The sequence below is a fragment of the Sciurus carolinensis genome, chromosome 13 (assembly GCF_902686445.1).
Source record: "Sciurus carolinensis chromosome 13, mSciCar1.2, whole genome shotgun sequence".
Classification (NCBI taxonomy): Eukaryota; Metazoa; Chordata; class Mammalia; order Rodentia; family Sciuridae; genus Sciurus; species Sciurus carolinensis.
In genome coordinates this window covers 638,171-654,503 of record NC_062225.1, presented here as the reverse complement: position 1 = coordinate 654,503, position 16,333 = coordinate 638,171, and the positions used below count along the sequence as shown (strand labels likewise).

The 16,333-nt window shown below is 50.3% G+C and overlaps 3 protein-coding genes across 16 annotated transcripts in view; 1 reads left to right on the top strand and 2 right to left on the bottom strand.

Annotated features, from left to right (window-relative positions):
• Positions 1–1,913, bottom strand: part of Immt (inner membrane mitochondrial protein) — a 44,748-nt gene extending 42,835 nt beyond the window's left edge. For 8 of the 10 annotated variants that reach the window (XM_047522804.1, XM_047522809.1, XM_047522805.1 and 5 more), the window contains exon 1: positions 1,752–1,906. In XM_047522804.1, the coding sequence (XP_047378760.1) occupies positions 1,752–1,796 (45 nt within the window). In that variant the 5' untranslated portion in view covers positions 1,797–1,906. Of the gene's footprint in view, positions 1–1,751 lie in introns of all 10 variants that reach the window. The other 2 variants (XM_047522814.1, XM_047522813.1) reach the window with 2 other exon arrangements.
• Positions 1,914–4,976: 3,063 nt separating this feature from the next.
• Positions 4,977–15,138, top strand: Mrpl35 (mitochondrial ribosomal protein L35). The gene is made up of 4 exons (XM_047522822.1): positions 4,977–5,107; positions 7,880–8,057; positions 8,869–9,013; positions 10,488–15,138. The coding sequence occupies exons 1-4, from the start codon at positions 5,065–5,067 to the stop codon at positions 10,674–10,676; spliced, it is 555 nt and encodes a 184-aa protein (XP_047378778.1). The 5' UTR covers positions 4,977–5,064; the 3' UTR covers positions 10,677–15,138.
• Positions 14,289–16,333, bottom strand: part of Reep1 (receptor accessory protein 1) — a 95,988-nt gene continuing 93,943 nt past the window's right edge. For 4 of the 5 annotated variants that reach the window (XM_047522817.1, XM_047522819.1, XM_047522821.1 and 1 more), the window contains one exon: positions 14,289–15,996. In XM_047522817.1, coding sequence (XP_047378773.1) covers positions 15,882–15,996 — 115 coding nt within the window. In that variant the 3' untranslated portion in view covers positions 14,289–15,881. The remainder of the gene's footprint in view (positions 15,997–16,333) is intronic. The other variant, XM_047522820.1, reaches the window with a different exon arrangement.

Sequence of the window (16,333 nt, the reverse complement as noted above, 5' to 3'; positions counted from 1 at the left end):
AGGCTTGATGAAGTGGAATAATATGGATAAACTGATAAAATTCAATGAAACTTCAGAAATCTGAATAAAAAGCTAAAAAGGAGGAGGGTGGAGAGTCATTTGCTTAGGGATTAAAGTTCTGAGAGTTAATGGCATCCTTAGTAAGAGTATATAACTAGAAGGAGTAGGGTGTACTTAAAGGTCCAAAACAGAAGCAGACTCAGGAAAAGAAACCAAGGAGATAAAGGGTAAGATGGGACCCAAGTGAGTACCTAAGAGAAGCCAAAGTGCAGAGTTACACAAAGTTACACTATCAAATGTTATAAAATGATTGAGGAGCTGGCAAGAATAAACTAAAGAATTTTATAAGATAGCAATTTCAAGAAGATCAGAAATCTTTGTTGAGAGCTACGAATGTATGTATATTTTACTCTGAAGTTTGAATTAGTTTTCTTATTTCCCACTGGGATCCCAAAAAGTTGATTTTGAATTAACTGCAAGGAAAGTTATCCAGGTGGAGCCAGCCTGATCATGTAAGCCTTTTAAACTAGGTCTAAAGAGCAAAGACACGGAAATAGGAGACTCTGAAGTCAAAGAGACAAGCTCCTGGTAGCCTGCAAGAAAGCAAATGCGCATGTTACTGAATGGCCTACAGAGTCCTCATGGCAAGAAATTGCTGGCAGCCTCTAGGAGTTGAGGGCACTGTCTGGCAAGAGGTAACAAGAAAAGGGATGTCTTTACTTCCAGAGCTGCAAGGGACTTAATTTTGCCAATAAATTGCATAAGCCTGGAAAAATACCCTGATCTCCAAATAAGAACCACCACATGGCCAACAGTTCTGATTGCAGCTTGTGTGACTCTAAGAATCCAGATCATTCACAACCAGACTTGGAGGCTACAGACTGTCAGGTAACCAATGGGTGTTGTTTTAAGCAACTAAACTTGTGATACTTGTCATGTAGCAATAGAAAACTAATAAGGCCCCACTTCCCTGTGGAAGAGGCTGCTTCTTTTACCCCAGCAATGAATAGGGAGAGAAGCAAACCAGAAAAGAAAAACAAAACTTGACTTTTATGATCTCTAACTCACTAAAGCTAGGGATTTTATTCGATTACTACACGAGTCGCAATATCTATTTTTGCAATACAACATTCTGCCAAAAAAATAACAATGTTCTGAAAAACGTAAGCAATGAAAATGGGTTTCTTATTGTCAATTTTAGAAAGTTACTAATTTATGCAAAACTAAAAAGAAAGCAAACAACAAAACTGAGCGCCCGGGCTCCCTGGGCGTCAGTCACAGTCGTCCCAGCGCCTGGAGGCGCAGACCGCCAAGGTACTCTCCAAATGAGCACAAGGTCATGGCTTCTGTCCTTCCTCCCCAAGGACCAGGGTAACACCCCATCAAGAAGAACTGCCTCTGCGGAGCAGGAAGAGCTGGAGGTGCTCTCGGACACCACGCGTCCCCCCGCTAATTACAGCCTTGACCCCGGGACGCGGGGCTCCGGGCAGCGCAGACCCCTCCGCGTACGGATGCGGCCGGCAGCCCGCGCGGCCCGCCGGGAGCTGTAGTTCTCCGCCCGACCTTCACCTCGGGGCCCGCCGCGCCCAACCGGCGCCGGCCTCGGAGCCTGCCCGTCCCGCCCCGCGGCGGCGACCGTCCCGGCGTCCTGCGGTCCCCGCGCACGCCCCCGCCCGCCCGGCGGCGCCCGGCCCGCTCTCCGCCGCCGCCCCGAGTCGCTTCCCACGCGCGCTCGGGGAGCCCGCGCTCACCTGGGCGGCGGCGCCCACGCCAGACAGCTGACAGGCCCGCAGCATCCCGGCTCAGTGGACGGCGGTGCCGGTGTACGCGGGAGCGGCCGCGGCGGCGCGAGAGAAGCACTGCGTGCGTGCGTGCGTGCGTGCGTGCGTGCCCGCGACCGCTCCGCCGCGCCGGGCAGCCCGCGCCACTGCGCACGCGCGGCCCGCCGCTCGCCCCCTCCTGCGGCGGAAGGGCGGGTTCTCCTTCCGGGTAGCGCTCGGCGCAGTCCCGCCGCCCGAGCCGGGGTTACTGGGTGAGGCGGCCCGCGGGCCGGGGTGGCGCGCCCGAGCTGGCGGCTGTGCCTCTCGGCAGAGCTAAAGCCAGGAGCAGCCCGGCCCTCCCTGCAGCTGGAGGTTCCATGGGAAGGAGGCGACTCGGCCGAGTTGCGTAGACAATGGAGTCGGCTCGCTTCTGGGCGGCGCTACGGCCGCGCGCCCCCGGGCTGGAGAGCCTGCTGGCCGCGGTTCTGGACGGCCGTGCAGACCGTTCCGCCGGGCGCGAGTTAGGGATCCCGCGCAGCACGCTGCTCTTACCGCAGCCCGGTGTCGTGGAAACAGAGGGCTTGGCGTATCTGCCACTGTGTGCGCCAGGCACACGCGGGTCCTCGCTGGGTGATTTACAGAGGTGGACCGCGCTGCCGGCCTCCTTCGAAACGCATTGGTTTGAAAATCACCTAGAGGAGACGAGTGTGACTGTATGTTCCTGCTTTTCAGGTGATTTAGTAATCACAGGACACCCGGGTTCAGATGTCATCGCCCGGAGGCCTACGGAGACCCCCCTGCCTTGCAGGATGATGCCAGTCGGCGACTTTCTAACACGCGCCCTTGGACCTCCCAGTGCCAGTGAGCACAGACGTACGCCTGCAGCCCTGTGCAGTCACAGCCACACCTCGTACCCGGATATCTTTAGCAACCTCTTGGGCTTCAAGCTCTCAACCCTAAAAATTACTTTCCTAATTCCTCATTATATCAAATCCTTAATCCTCACCTTCCATGTGCGAGTTGTGGTGTTTTGTTCTTTTTTTTTTTTTTTTTTGCCATAAAAAATGTTATCAGGACTCTACTAAATTTGAAATTTTAAATCATCCTGTCTCTACTTAAAAGCATGCAGTGAGCCAGCACTGTAGGACACATGTCTAATCTCAGCTGCTTGGGAAGCCGAGGCAGAAGTAATCCTGGAAAGGTGGAGGCCCACCTGGACAATTTAGTCAGACCCTGTGTCTCAAAGTAATATTAAAAGAAAGAATGAGGAAGGATTGGGATCTTGCATGGTGGTAGAGCACTTGCCTAACATGTAAGATTCTCTAGGTTCAATCCCCAGTACTGTAAAAATAATAAAAACAATGCAGTGACTTTTCCAATTCATAAAGCCTTTATGGATGTCAGACTAATTTTCAGCATATGTAGGTATTTTGTGTGCCAATATGCCTGGCTTATCATTTTTAAATAAATTACTAAGCATGATAAGCAGAATAATGGTCCCTCCAAGATGTTTACTTTTTCCTCTGGAATATGTTATCTTACATGACAAAAGGATTTTGTGATCTGATTAAGAAGAATCTCTTGGGGCTGGGGAGATAGCTCAGTTGGTAGAGTGCTTGCCTCGCAAACACAAGGCCCTGAGTTCAATCCCCAGTACTGCAAAAAAAAAAAAAAAAAAAAAAGAATCTCTTGCTGGCCTCTGTGGTGCACAACTGCAATCTCAGAGACTAATCCCAGGGAAGCTGAGGCACGAGAATTGCAAAGTTCAGGGCCAACCTCAGCAATTTAGTAAGACTCTGTCTTGAGATAAAAAAAAATAAAGCTGAGAATGTAGCTCAGTAGCAAATCAGCCCTGGTTTGATCCCCAGGGCTCCCCAATATATATATATATATATTTTTTTTGGGGGGGACTAGAAACACCAAGAGATTGGTGTCTGGCATACATTAATTTTATAATCCTGTGAAACTCATTTTGGACTTCTTACCACAGAACTATAATAAATTCTTGTCATTTAAGCCACTGTTTGTGGCAACTTGTTAGGGCAGCCATATGAAATTGACACAATAAGTTTAATATTTCTCAATTTTAATTTTCAATACCATAAATACTGTTAGTTATAATCCATATACGTAAAGGATCTTTGGAATTTTTTTTTTTTTAATTGGATTGTGCTCTGTTGCCCAGGCTGGTCTTACACTCAAAAGCTGTGATGCTCCTGCCTCAGCCTCCCAAGTAGCTGAAACTACAAGTACAGAATACCATACCTTGCTCCTCAGTAACTTTTAAGAGGATAAAAGGGTTCTGAGACCAACCTTAAAAGAGCTACTCCTCTAAGTGAATACTGTGTCTTTCGTGACACCTCGTTTCACCTTGGTTCTTACTGTTCTGATTGCCTAGAATGTCCATGCCTTAGTTAATATCCTCCTCCTTTAAGGTCCAACTTAGTGTACCTCCTCATTCCAGATCACTCCAGCCAGAAACCTCCCACCTCTCCGTGATCTACCCCAGTGAGCCTTGTCTTAATTATGTTCTGTACTTGTGTCCTTATTGTGAACTCCTTGAGCCCAGGTGTTTGATCTTTAACCCATTTCAACCAGTCAATAAATGTTGTGTATGCATGGACTATCTCTGGAAGTTTCTTACAGAGATCTAACGGAATAGGATTTCACTGCCGATTCTCCCCATTTGAATGAATAATATCGGAAAAGTATATAAGATTACTAATTTTCAGGGAAAAATAAGGAATGTAGGATTATTCAAGCAGAGCTGAGATGCTATTGTAAAATAGCATGTGAATATTACTGATTTTTTAAAAATACATAGGGTTCTGAGGTTATAGTTCTGGTAGAGAGAGACCAGGATTCAATCTCCAGCACCCAAAACAAAACCAAAAAATGTGTCTGCAATATGTCTAGGATATTTACATTTATTTGATTACAGCTGCCATGCATTTTTTTTCCACAAAGATTTTTCATCATATTGCTATTTTTTTCCACTCATTTGTCCTGATATCTTCCAGTTTTAGAAGGTTAAAAAGTATTATTCTCCAAAATAAGCTCAATAAAAGAAGAAAGTTGTTTCAATATGTTGGGTGCTTTAAATAGATCTTTCCATTACCTGTCATCACTCCTGTAGTGGAAGCTGCTGGGGAGGAGGCTGGAGGACCGCCTGAGCAGCACTGCGCAGAGGCGGCGCTAGCCACGCCCTCATTCTGAGCTCCTCCTACTCGGCACGGCCGCTTTTCGGTGCCCTGTGCTCCGGCCCCTTCAGGACCAGCGCGGCCGCCGTAGCGAGCGCGGCAACATGGCCGCCTTCGTTTTCGCGGGCGCCGTGAGAGCCGCTTCGGGTCGGTGAGAGCGGCGTGCAGCGCTATTGCTTTCGCAGAGGGGCCGGTGGGACGGGGCGGGCTTGTAGTCCGGAGGCTGAGCGGAGAGTCCGCGTCCCCGCGCTCCCCGAACACGGTGCGAACGGGCGGCACGGGCGCAGACGGCCGCTGCAGGGTCGCCGCGGCTCGGGCGCCCGGTGCGGCTGCGGGCCGCGGGCGGGCGGGGGGAGGGCGAGGCCGCACCCGTCCCCGCCGACCAGCCCGCACGCGGGGGAGCCGCTGCCCCGAAGGTCGGGACGAGGCGCCGCGCGGAGTTGCCCCGCAGTGGACGCGCGCGTGCGCAGAGGGCAGTCCCGCGAGGGACCACCTCCTGAGGTGCCCGAGCGGCCCCTGGGCTCCTGCAGGCCTGTTGTGCCACGCCCGCTCGCGCTGCCCTTGGCCTCCCCGCGCGACCCGCAGTGCCCGCTTCCGCCGGGTGGACGCTCTGCGCGTTCACCGGGCTGGCCTTGCCTGCCTTGCCTGCCTTTCCCGGTGGCTCCAGCATCTGTATGTGCCCCTCGTCTTGAACTGCACAGCACATCCTCCAGTGCCTGGCTTATCCGTGTCGCGTGTAGCCCGTGCTGTCCATTCCTTTATGTGACTGTTCATAATCCTCCATTCTACTGTTGGCAGGTACTCGGGCGGTTCCAGTTTGGGCGCCTTATGTGCAAGGCTGATTGATCTTGTGTCCTGGTGCACGAGTGCAAGTGTGTTTCTAAGGGTATCTGTGTGTGTGTGTGTGAGTGTAAAGCTAGCTGCGGAACTTCTGGGTCAGAGTAGTATACTCAGCGCTGCCAGATGCTGCCAAATGTTTTCCAGCGTGATGTGCTTAGGATTACCCAGTAGTGGGTAAGAGGCTCCCCATCCTCACCAACACTCAGTATCGTCAGACTTACAGGTTTTTGTCGATCTGATGGGAGTGTAGGGGTATGTCACTGAAATTAAATGTGTTTCTCTGATTAGTAATGAGCCTTAGTATGTTTACACATGTGTAGTGCCCTTTAAATTTCTTTTATGAAATATTCACTTAAATATTTTGCTCATTTTTCTATTGGATTTCTCACTGATTTATAGCAGTTCCTCATGTGTTCTGGATATGTGTATTCTTTTTTGTTTATGTGTGCCCAGTATCTTCTCTAAGGCTGACATGTGTTTTTTCTCCTTTTTTTTTCCCTTTGTTATGCTGGGGATTTAACCCAGGGCCTTGCACTGGTAGGTGAGCCCTCTACCACTGAGTTACACCTGCTAACCCATCCCACTTTTTTGAGACGGTCTGGCTATTTGCCCAGGCTGGCCTTGAACTTGCAACCCTCCTACCTCAGCCTCCCAAGGAGCTGAGATTAAAGGCATGCCCCGCCACACCAGACTCCTCAGCTCCTAGCAGTCATTAATGTTTTTTGGCAGTGCTGGGAATTGAACTCAGGGCCTCACATATGCTAGATAAGTGCTATATCACTGAGCCTCATCCCCAGCCCCATTATGTATTCTTATGCCAACCACTTCTCCAAGCACTGTAATGTTTTATCTCATTTAATTCTCATTATCACTCCATAGTAAACATAACTTAAATTCGAGGAAACTGGGGACAGGGAGTTAAGTAACTTGCCCATAGTGACACTGCAAGTAAGTAATAGAGCTGAAACATGGACCAGTCTGAGTCTAGCTCTCCCTTCTGCCCCACTTAGCCTGTTTCTCAGGTGAGATCAGTGCAGTGGACAACAGGCAGTAGTTCTGAGTCCCGGCCTAACCTCAGACTCAGGTGGAGCTATTTTAGAAAGCAACTTGAATGAGGTAGAATTTGCCTAATATAAAGTTACTAGTCTTGTGTGTACAATTTGATGAACTTTTATAGTGGACAAGTGCAGTCAGAGTTTAGAGTGGTTCTCATTTGCACAGTGGCCACATGGGAAGGACTGGTAAAGAGGACAGCGTCCACCGACACATCTCTGTGCTCTCCATCCTGCCTTCTGACCCGCTTTGCCTCATTCCCCAACACTTGTCCCCAGCCCGCTCTGCTGCAGTCTGGCCAGCGGTATCCAGCCTCACCACAGATCTGGTCCCCTCCCCTACATTTGCTCCCACCCCCAAGCCTTTGCTAAAGTTCATCCTGCCTGAAATTTGTTCCTCCTCCTCAAAGGATTTTTTTTTTCCCCCTTTTGGTACTGGAAACTGAACCCAGGTTCACTTTTTATCACTGAGCTGCATTTCCACCCCTTTTTAAATTTTTTATTTTGAGACAGGGTCTCGCTAAGTTGCTGACATCCTCCTACTTCAGCCTCCTGAGTAGCAGGCCACCACAGCCAGCAGGCCTGTGCACTTCTGAGAGGAAGCTCTGGTGCCTCTTCTGCTCTCGTCACCGTCCTCCTCTTGCACTCTGTTCTTTCCACTCTGGTCTGCCATGGCACTGGCGTGGGAGTCCTCTCCCCAGGTCGTAAGATCTTGGGGTGGGAATTAGTCCTCCACTTGCCTTGTCCTCTAGTACTGGACATAGAGCTAGGATGCATCAGCCTGGATCAGGATGACAGTTGTACAGTTCTCTAACTTCTCAAAATCTTTGACTTGAACACATAAAATTGGTTGATTTCATGATATGTAAGTTATACCTCAGTAGTTGATAAAAACCTCCCTGGGTGAGTTGATGCTCAGAACACTAATCATGTTTAACACTTGGCCGCTTTGATGTATTAATTTTAAATGTCTTGATGTTTGTTTTGGAGTATCATATTAAGCACATGTGCTTCTCTATCTTTACAGGAATCCTACGGTCCCTGAATATTTTGGCATCCTCAGCCTACAGAAACTGTGTCCAGAATGCCTGTGTTAATTCTGCATTGTCCACCGGACGTTTCAGTTGTATTCAGACACCAGTCGTTTCCTCTGCTCCCAGACTTGTTGGAAACCTGACATGTGGGCATGTTACAGTCCTTAATAGGTAGAGTGTGTTCAGTAAACATGGTGCATGAAAATTTTTAAAATATTCATACCTGGGATGGAATGGAACCCAAGGCCACATCCCCAGCTCCAGAGCACCCTTCTGATGCTCATGTGATTTCCTGATGGGAGCATCAGGCAAAGCAGAGGCTGTGCAAGAGGCTCAGCCTATGAGGAGGTGCTGTGTGTGCTTTTTTTAGTCAGCAAGTAGGCACTTGTGGGTGCCCAGCACTGTACTTGGCAGAAAGGACAAAGATGAGTAGAAGTCCTCAAGGAGTTTATATCTGTTGGGCAGTTGGATTAGAAATCAGGTAATTAAAATACAGTAGGGTAAATTCTTTCATAGGGGCCAAGGCTTTATTTATTGTTGGTGCTGGAGATTGAACCCAGGGCCTTGCACATGCTACACAAACTCCACCCCTGCTCCGTCTCCAGCAGGGGTGGAGTTTAGAAAAAGGCTGGCAGTTGGCGGGGGTTGATACTCTTTTCTAATTTAATTTTTGTAGCACTGGGGATTGAACCCAGGGGTGCCCTACCACTGAGCTACATCCCCAGTCCTGTTTATTTTGATACAGTTCTGGCTTAGTGGCCCAGGCTAGCTTAGAACTTGTGTTCTTACCGAGTAGTAGCCACTGGGCCCAGCTGATGGTTGCTATTCTCATTTACACCAAGGAATCATTTGGAATACTATTGTATGTTAAAAGTTCTCCTCCATTCAAAGGGAGCAGCCTCACTCGCCCCCTAAGTGCTGTGTAGAAATAGACATTATCCTTTAATCAGTCTGCTTAGTCATTTTTTTAAATGTATTTTAGAGTGACCCCTTTGCTCGCCAGCATCCTGAAGCCTCCTGTCAGAACCCTGACCTACTGCAGTACCCAGAAAGGCAAGAGGAAGACTGTGAAAGCTGTCATCTATCGGTTTCTTCGACTTCATTCTGGCCTTTGGCTGAGGAGAAAGGTGAGTCTTCATCTAGTTGCCTCATTGAAGGAGTGTAAGTAGTCACGATGCAGAGTCCTGCCTCTCCACACTGTGTCCCCCCATCTTACCTGGACCTCTTCCAGCTGTGAGCCTGACAGGCCTCTGCAGTGACCCAGGGGAGAAGCCCCTGCCTTCCTAACAGTATTGTCCACCCTGGCGAGAGCACTTGCAGTGGGGCAGGCCCCCTCGTTTGCAAGGGTGACAGGTTACCCCCCTTTCAGAAGCACTCCTAGGTTTGTCGATAAACAGTTGATCGGAACGCTCAACCCACTTTTCCAGTGAAACGGCACGGGGTAGGTGGTTTCCTACACCATCAGCTGCTCACATTATCCATAAGTAGCTGAACCAAAGTTCTGATGGTTGAGTTTGTGAATTTGGAGTCATTGGACACTTGCTCTCCTTTGTGATCATACCAGTTAAAGATCTCCGGGCCCTCAGCTGGCCCTGGATAGAATGGATGGCTTTCCTTGCCTTCCTTTCTGTGTCCCTTTTATTGGGCTCTAGAACCCTCATGTTACTGTAAAGGACCTGATTGAACTCTTCAGTCGTAACACCTTGTTCCAGTTCAGTGCCCCAAAAAGTATACCATGTGCTTCACCAAGCTTTTTTTTTCTTTTCTTTTGGTACTGGGGATTAAACCCAGGGGTGCTCTACCACTGAGCCACATCCCACATCCCAAGCCATTTTTATTTTTTATTTCCAGATAGGATCTCACTAAGTTGTTTAGGGCCTCACTAAATTACTGAGGCTGGTCTCAAACTTGAGATTGATCCTTCTGCCTCAGCCTCCCGAAATGCTGGAATTACACATGTGTACCACCAGCCTGGTTCAAACCAAGTTAAAAGAGGACAACAAAAAACCTGCATTGATTAATTTACACTAACACAGAAGAAGTGTTTTCTGTGGCAGAGTTCCACCCAGGTGTTGCTGGTGCTTATTGTTTATTCCCTCCTTCCATTTCTGAACCTAGAAATTGCCTAAAAAGTTTCCAGCATTTATTTGTTTCTCTTTTCTCTGTCTCTCTCTCTCAGTACTGGGGATTGAACCAGGAGTGCTGTACCACTGAGCCACCTCCTCAGCCCTTTTTATTTTCTATTTTGAAACAGGGTCTGGCTAAGTTGCCCATGCTAGCCTTGAGCTTGTGATCCTCCTGCCTCAGGATCTCGAGTTGCTGGGATTACAAGTGTGCATCACCCTGCCCAGCCTACTTTCTGTGATTTTAATTTAAATCATCTTTTTCTGGAACATTAAATTATCTATTAATATGTATGTTTTTTCAAACTACAAATGCTTTCTCTACCCACTCCCCACTAGCTACGTTTCCCCCGCGTCCCAGCCTCTGTGGCAGCCTGGGTTTGTTCCCATTGGGTCCATAAACCATGAGTTGTGAAGATGATCTGTTGTTTCCTACATGATGTAATGCTTCAAATATTTCTGTAATATTATCTCGCAGGCTGGTTATAAAAAAAAATTATGGAAAAAGACGGCTGCAAGAAAAAGACGCTTGAGGGAATTCGTGTTCTGCAATAAAACCCAGAGTAAACTCTTGGATAAGATGACAACGTCCTTCTGGAAGAGGCGGAACTGGTACGTTGACGACCCCTATCAGAAGTATCACGATCGAACCAACCTCAAGGTCTAGAGCAGAGTCTTGGGCTTCCCAGTCACAGAGGGTTCTCTTTGTACTCGTGATGTCCTTGCAAAATGAAGAACATAAGACTTGAAGTAAATTGTACTGATGAACATACAATACCAACATTAAACTTAAGCCGTAAAGCTTAATGGATTACACGTGCCCGGATTTGGCCAGAGAACTGAGCTCCGAGTTGCGCGTGGCCTCTCGCGTTGGTGGTGGCTTCACTAGTTGTTCCAGTTAGGCTTGTCTAGCTGCACGGTTTAAAGCGAGGGAAACCTCAGAAGACTGGCACCAGTGGAGAGTGCAGGCAGTGTGACCCTATGTAAGGACGAGGTGGGACACCCCCGCCCCTGCCTCAGGAGCAGGTGTCAACAGCGCTCCTGGGCCTCGAGCCAGGGAGGGAGGCTGCTGCTCTGCAGGCACATCCGCCATCTCCTCGCTCACCTGCTCTCCCGGTCACGGCTTCTGCTTACACACGGCTCCCGTCCCCTTGCAGCGATGGCAGCTTGCGCCCTTAAGGTCCTCTACGTCCTGATCTCAGCTCCTGTCCTGTCCACCTGCCAGGAGACACCAGCCGGTTAGCTCCTATGTACCCCAGGTCTCATTGGGGTCACCTCTGGTGTAGCGAATGGCCCCTCCTAGGTCAGGAGCCCCCCAACCCACTTGGGTGTCTGCTGCTTCACTGGGAGCAGAAACTGGTGACAGGAGCAGTTTTGCTGAGAGGTGCATGCAGTGTGGCAGCATGCCTAACGTCCAGCACCCCGGCTCACTATTCACGGGGTTCTCATGTCGTTCGTTGGAGCAGGACAAGAGTAAGGGCATAGCCTTTCAGTGTGAGCTGCCTTCCTGAGACAGGGGCGCTGTACAAGACAAAAGGACAAATATCTCAAAAGTCAGTTTGTCCTCTTGAGATTTCATGTTTTCATTCATAAGCGTGAACTCTTCAGCCGGGTGTGGTGGTAATCCCAGCAGCACAGGAGGCTGAGGCAGGAGGGTGGCAAGTTCAAAGTCAGCCTCAGCAACTTGGTGAGGCCCTAAGCAACTCAGCAAGACCCTGTCTCAAAATAAAAAAGGATGGAGTTATGGCTCAGTGGTTAAGTGCCCCTGGGTCCAATCTCCAGGACCAAAAAAAAAGTAAGCTTTTCCCAGAATATTCCAGAAACGCATTGTAGACTCTAAGGGGGGAAAGTAATTTCAGAAACGACCCAGTGGGTGAAGCACGGTTTCTGTGGAGAGGGCGGGTAGTGGCCCTCAGCTCTCCCGTCAGTCATCTGGGAGACGTCTCAGAAGCGCCGTGGGCTGGAAGCCACTGTCAGTTCAGGAGCGGGTCGCCGTCAGACCCCTTCCTCCGGGGCTGAGACAGGCTCCTCGTGTCAGAATGAGGTGGCGCGTCCAACAGGAGGATGGGGTCTCCGAGCCTGTGTGTGTTCATTAAATAGAAAGGGGCAGCAGACGGCTTCTGAAGCCAGAGGGCCGTGTGTGTCTGGTGGGACCGGCTGACATGGGCGGTGTGATCGGTGTCTAAGAAGCTGGGGAGCAGGACCTTTCCCACAGCCTCCACGGGGGACGTGAACTTGGACGCCTGGGGTCTCTGCTGCAGGGTATCAGGGCCCCTGGGCTCCTCCAGGCCAGGGACAGCGGGGGGAGAGGAGGACTGGCAGGCAGGGCCTCAGCATCCAGAGATGGGCTGAGGGGGACAGGCCAGTGTAGGAGACACTGGTCTGTGGGTAGGAGGGCTTATCAAAACGATTTTAGAGTTTGGATAATAAAACAGCTCTTGTTAAGTGATACTCAAAGTGATACTCAAGTGTGTTTGTAATTTAGAAGGTGCGTGGACAGTTTAGTCTTTCTGGACACTTACCGTGTCCCAGCGTATTTATAAGACCAGGCACAAACCCACAAGGCTGCTGAACTGCATGCCGGCCTTACAGAGGAGATGCCAGGACTCCTGGTTTAAATCAGAGGAAAGTGTGGTGCTGAATCAGTCACCCAGAGGTGTCACTGATGACCCTAAGACCCGAGTCAGACTCCCGGTGTCCTCTCTCTCCGTCTTCTGATAGCATAAGGACATTCTTGTCTAAGCCAGCAAGTTACTGATGTAGCACTGCAAATACTAAATATTTTGTAACACTATTACTTAAGCTTTTTTTGCTTTGTATGCTAGGCAGTCACTCTATCCCTGAGCTGCATCTCCAGCCCTTTTTATTTTGAGACAGGCCAGGTTGGACTTGAACTTGCTCTCCTGCCTCAGCTTCTGAGTAACTGAGATTACAGGAGTGGCCACTGCACCCTGCCCAGTTCATCTTTGAAATTTCATTTGTTTGTTTATTTGGGCACCAGGGATTGAGCCCAGGGGCATTTAACCCCTGAGCCACGTCCCCATACATACATACTTTATTTAAAGACAGGGTCTCACTGAGATGCTTGGAGCCTTGCTCAGTTGCTGAGGCTGGTTCTGAACTCACAACCCTCCTGCCTTAGCCTCTCAAGCTGCTGGGATGACAGGTGTGGCCACTGCACCTAGCTCATCTGTGACATAACTTTGCTGTCCTGTTATCTGTTGACCGTTCACCTGACTAATTTGTTGACACTGGATCTGGCTCAATGAAAAACTGAACGGATTTCTAGCTCTTCCATCCCCACCTCCTCCCTTCTGTCCTCTGAACCTGCTGCTTTTCTGCTGCCTCTTGCCAAACGAGCAGTCTTGTGTCAGACAGGTAGGCCGTGGGACTGTAAAGCCAAAGAAAGTGGCCCTGTGCTTACTGTGATGTTGTCAAGTCTTGGTGCCCACCCAGGGAGGCTCCAGCCTGCCTGTTCTTGTGTAAGGGGGGCCGTGGCAGGGCTGAGGCACCGCTACCCCACCCAGTGCCCTGTGCATGCACTGCCCTGTCTGCAGATGGACAAGCACTCAGGAGGAGAGCAACAGACCCAAAGTCTTTGCAGAATTGCACCTGCCTGCACAGGAGCTACTCTATCTTCACAGCTCCCCAGTTTCTACTGATGATCTTTAGAACATAAAACATGCTTTTAGAGAGATTATATGGTTTTGCAAACATATCACTTAATTTTCTTCCTCCTATAATCCTATACAGTTTGCATGGGGCCAAGTGTCCAGGTCAGCTGGTGGTTGAGCATTCTGCTCTAATCCTGTTATATTCCGTGTGCATGTGTGTTTCTGTGTGCGTGCACACGCTTGCACATGTGTGGTACTGGGGTTGAACCCAGGAGCATACCCCAGCCCTTTTTAAAATTTTTGAATTGGTTGCAGCAGTACATGCCTGTAATCCCAGTAACTTAGTAGGCTAAGATAGGAGGATTGCAAGTTCAAGGTCAGCCTCAGCAATTTAGCAAGATCCTATCAGAACGGTTGGGGATGCATCTCAGGGGTGAAAGCACCCCTGGGTTTAATCCCAGTACCAAAAAAACATTTATTTTTTATTTTTTACTTGGAGACAAGTTCTCACGAAGTTGCTGAAGCTGGCCTCAAATTTGCAATCCTTCTGTCTCAGCCTCCTGAGTTGCTGGAATCCCAGGCATGTGCCACCATGCCTAGCCCTTCCACATTTAAAGAAAATCATTCCCCCTTTCCTCATAAGCCCAACATTACAAAGATGTTTCTTAAAAGAAAGATGTTAAGACTTTATTCAAGATGTGTATCAAGCATCATAACAAAACAGCAGAACATCAGCCTTTGGAATACTGTCATTTACATCCCTCCAGTGCACCGTCCAGTCCAGTCCAGTTCAGTCCAATTGCAGATGGTTCTGTCACGACTGCAGGAAGAGCTGGAGGGAGCAGTCACTTTTCAGAGCGCCGGCTCCTTCCGTGTGCAGTGACCGGGTGAAGTACATCCCCTGCCACTCAAGTGCTGTGGGAGGCGAGGGGGAGGGCTCATGAGGGTGGTGGTGGACACACACACTGCACAGACACAGGGAGGTTCCACAGAGTACACGCGTCGGGGGCCAGTGGCAGGGAGGGAGAGTGACGAGGCTCAGCAGTGAGGCAGGAGACCTGGCTCAACCTCTCAGAAGCAGCAGGTGTGCGAGCCAGTGCGCTGAACACCATGACGGGGCAGTCACAGACTTTCGAGCTAGTGACCAGTAAACAGCCTGTCTGTAAGTCAGTGCCTTGAAGTTGTCCGGTGGCGTCCTCCAGACAACACGCCGCTCGTGCACTGAGCGGCATTCACATTCACACAAACAGCTGTCGCGTCAGGAGACACATTTTGCCAAAAGCACATGTGCATGAGTGTCTTGAGAGAGCCCCTCCCTGGTCAGCAGTTGGAGGAAAGCAGGCTGCGCTGGGGCAGCAACGGGTGCCCGTGCACCCGACCTGGATGAAAAGGGTACGTGAGCGCAGACTGATCCTCTGCACGGTCACCACCGTCCATTGTAGAACCACAGAAACATGACATAACCATTGCTAGAGCCATTTATTATTTTGGCAAAATTAAAAAACAATTGCTAGAGAGCTGTTTCACCCGAGCTTTTTGCACTTGTTTCTGACGACGCTGGGTATGCCCAGACCTGTTCCTCTCTGGACTCTGGGGGTTCTCTGTCTTCTCTAGCAGGTTGGGCATTGGTGGGAGTGGGCCACAGACAGCAGGAGGCCTCTGACCTCTCCGCCAGGAAACCACCTTCAGGCTGATTTTCCTAGATCCTTATAAACTTCATAATTGCTGTCAGAGGGCCTGCCGGACGAAGGGACTGCTGTGTGTATCCGGCCAGTCAGCCTCCACTACGCCCCTTTGTGAGATGGACACCTGTTTGCAGGGCCGGGGAGGGGTGGTTCCTAACTGGGCCTGTTTACAGCCGGTGGACAGCTCAGAGTGGCAGACGACACTACTCTAGTCCTGAGGGCAGATCTACGCACAAACACGATCCAAACGCATGGGTGCTGGCATGGGGTCATGGCATGCAGTACACGGGAACACCAACTACGCACAATACGCTAGTCCTACGTGTGGCTCAGCTCTCGGCTCCTGGGACCACACTGCCCCTCAGACTCCCCAGTCTAAGCAGGGAGTCCTCTCAGAGCCGGACTCCCCCGTGAGCGGTCCACTCCACTCATGCAGCAGGTGGGGAAGGGGGCGGACGGCAGGATGGCTGCCGGGATCTGGGCAGCAGGGCTGGTCCCCGAGCCCTCGGCCTCTGACCCTTCCTGGAGCCACCATGGGCTGGCCCGTCTCGGCTGCTGGAGCATATCTGAAACCTAGCACGCTTCGGCTTCTCTGTTTTGTTTGCTTGTTTCTGCTTCATGTTCTCCAAAGGTGCTCAGATGGGAGGCGCCCTGCCCGGGGAGATCTGCTGCAGCATGGGCCGGGCGGCTGCGAGGGAGAAGCACTTTTGAGACACTCAAAGTCCTTCAGGCAGCTCTGCAAAGTGCGGTACCGAGGAGACTCGCCCGGCGAGCCCTGCCCTGGCCTGAGCAGGGGCCTAGCTCCCGCGACCCTCCCTGGCCTGGAGCTTTGCCTGGCCCTCCCGGCCTGCTCCCCCCTGCTGCGTCTCCGTCATGGCGAGGACGCCATCTTCCTGCAGGAAGAGGGAAGCTTGGCTGCAGCTGGATTTGCAAGCTTTGTAAGCACATCGGAGACGTTATCTAGGATCGGGTTTTTTTTTACAATTGTTTTTGCAGTTTTCTCACTTATTGGAACCTCTGGCAGC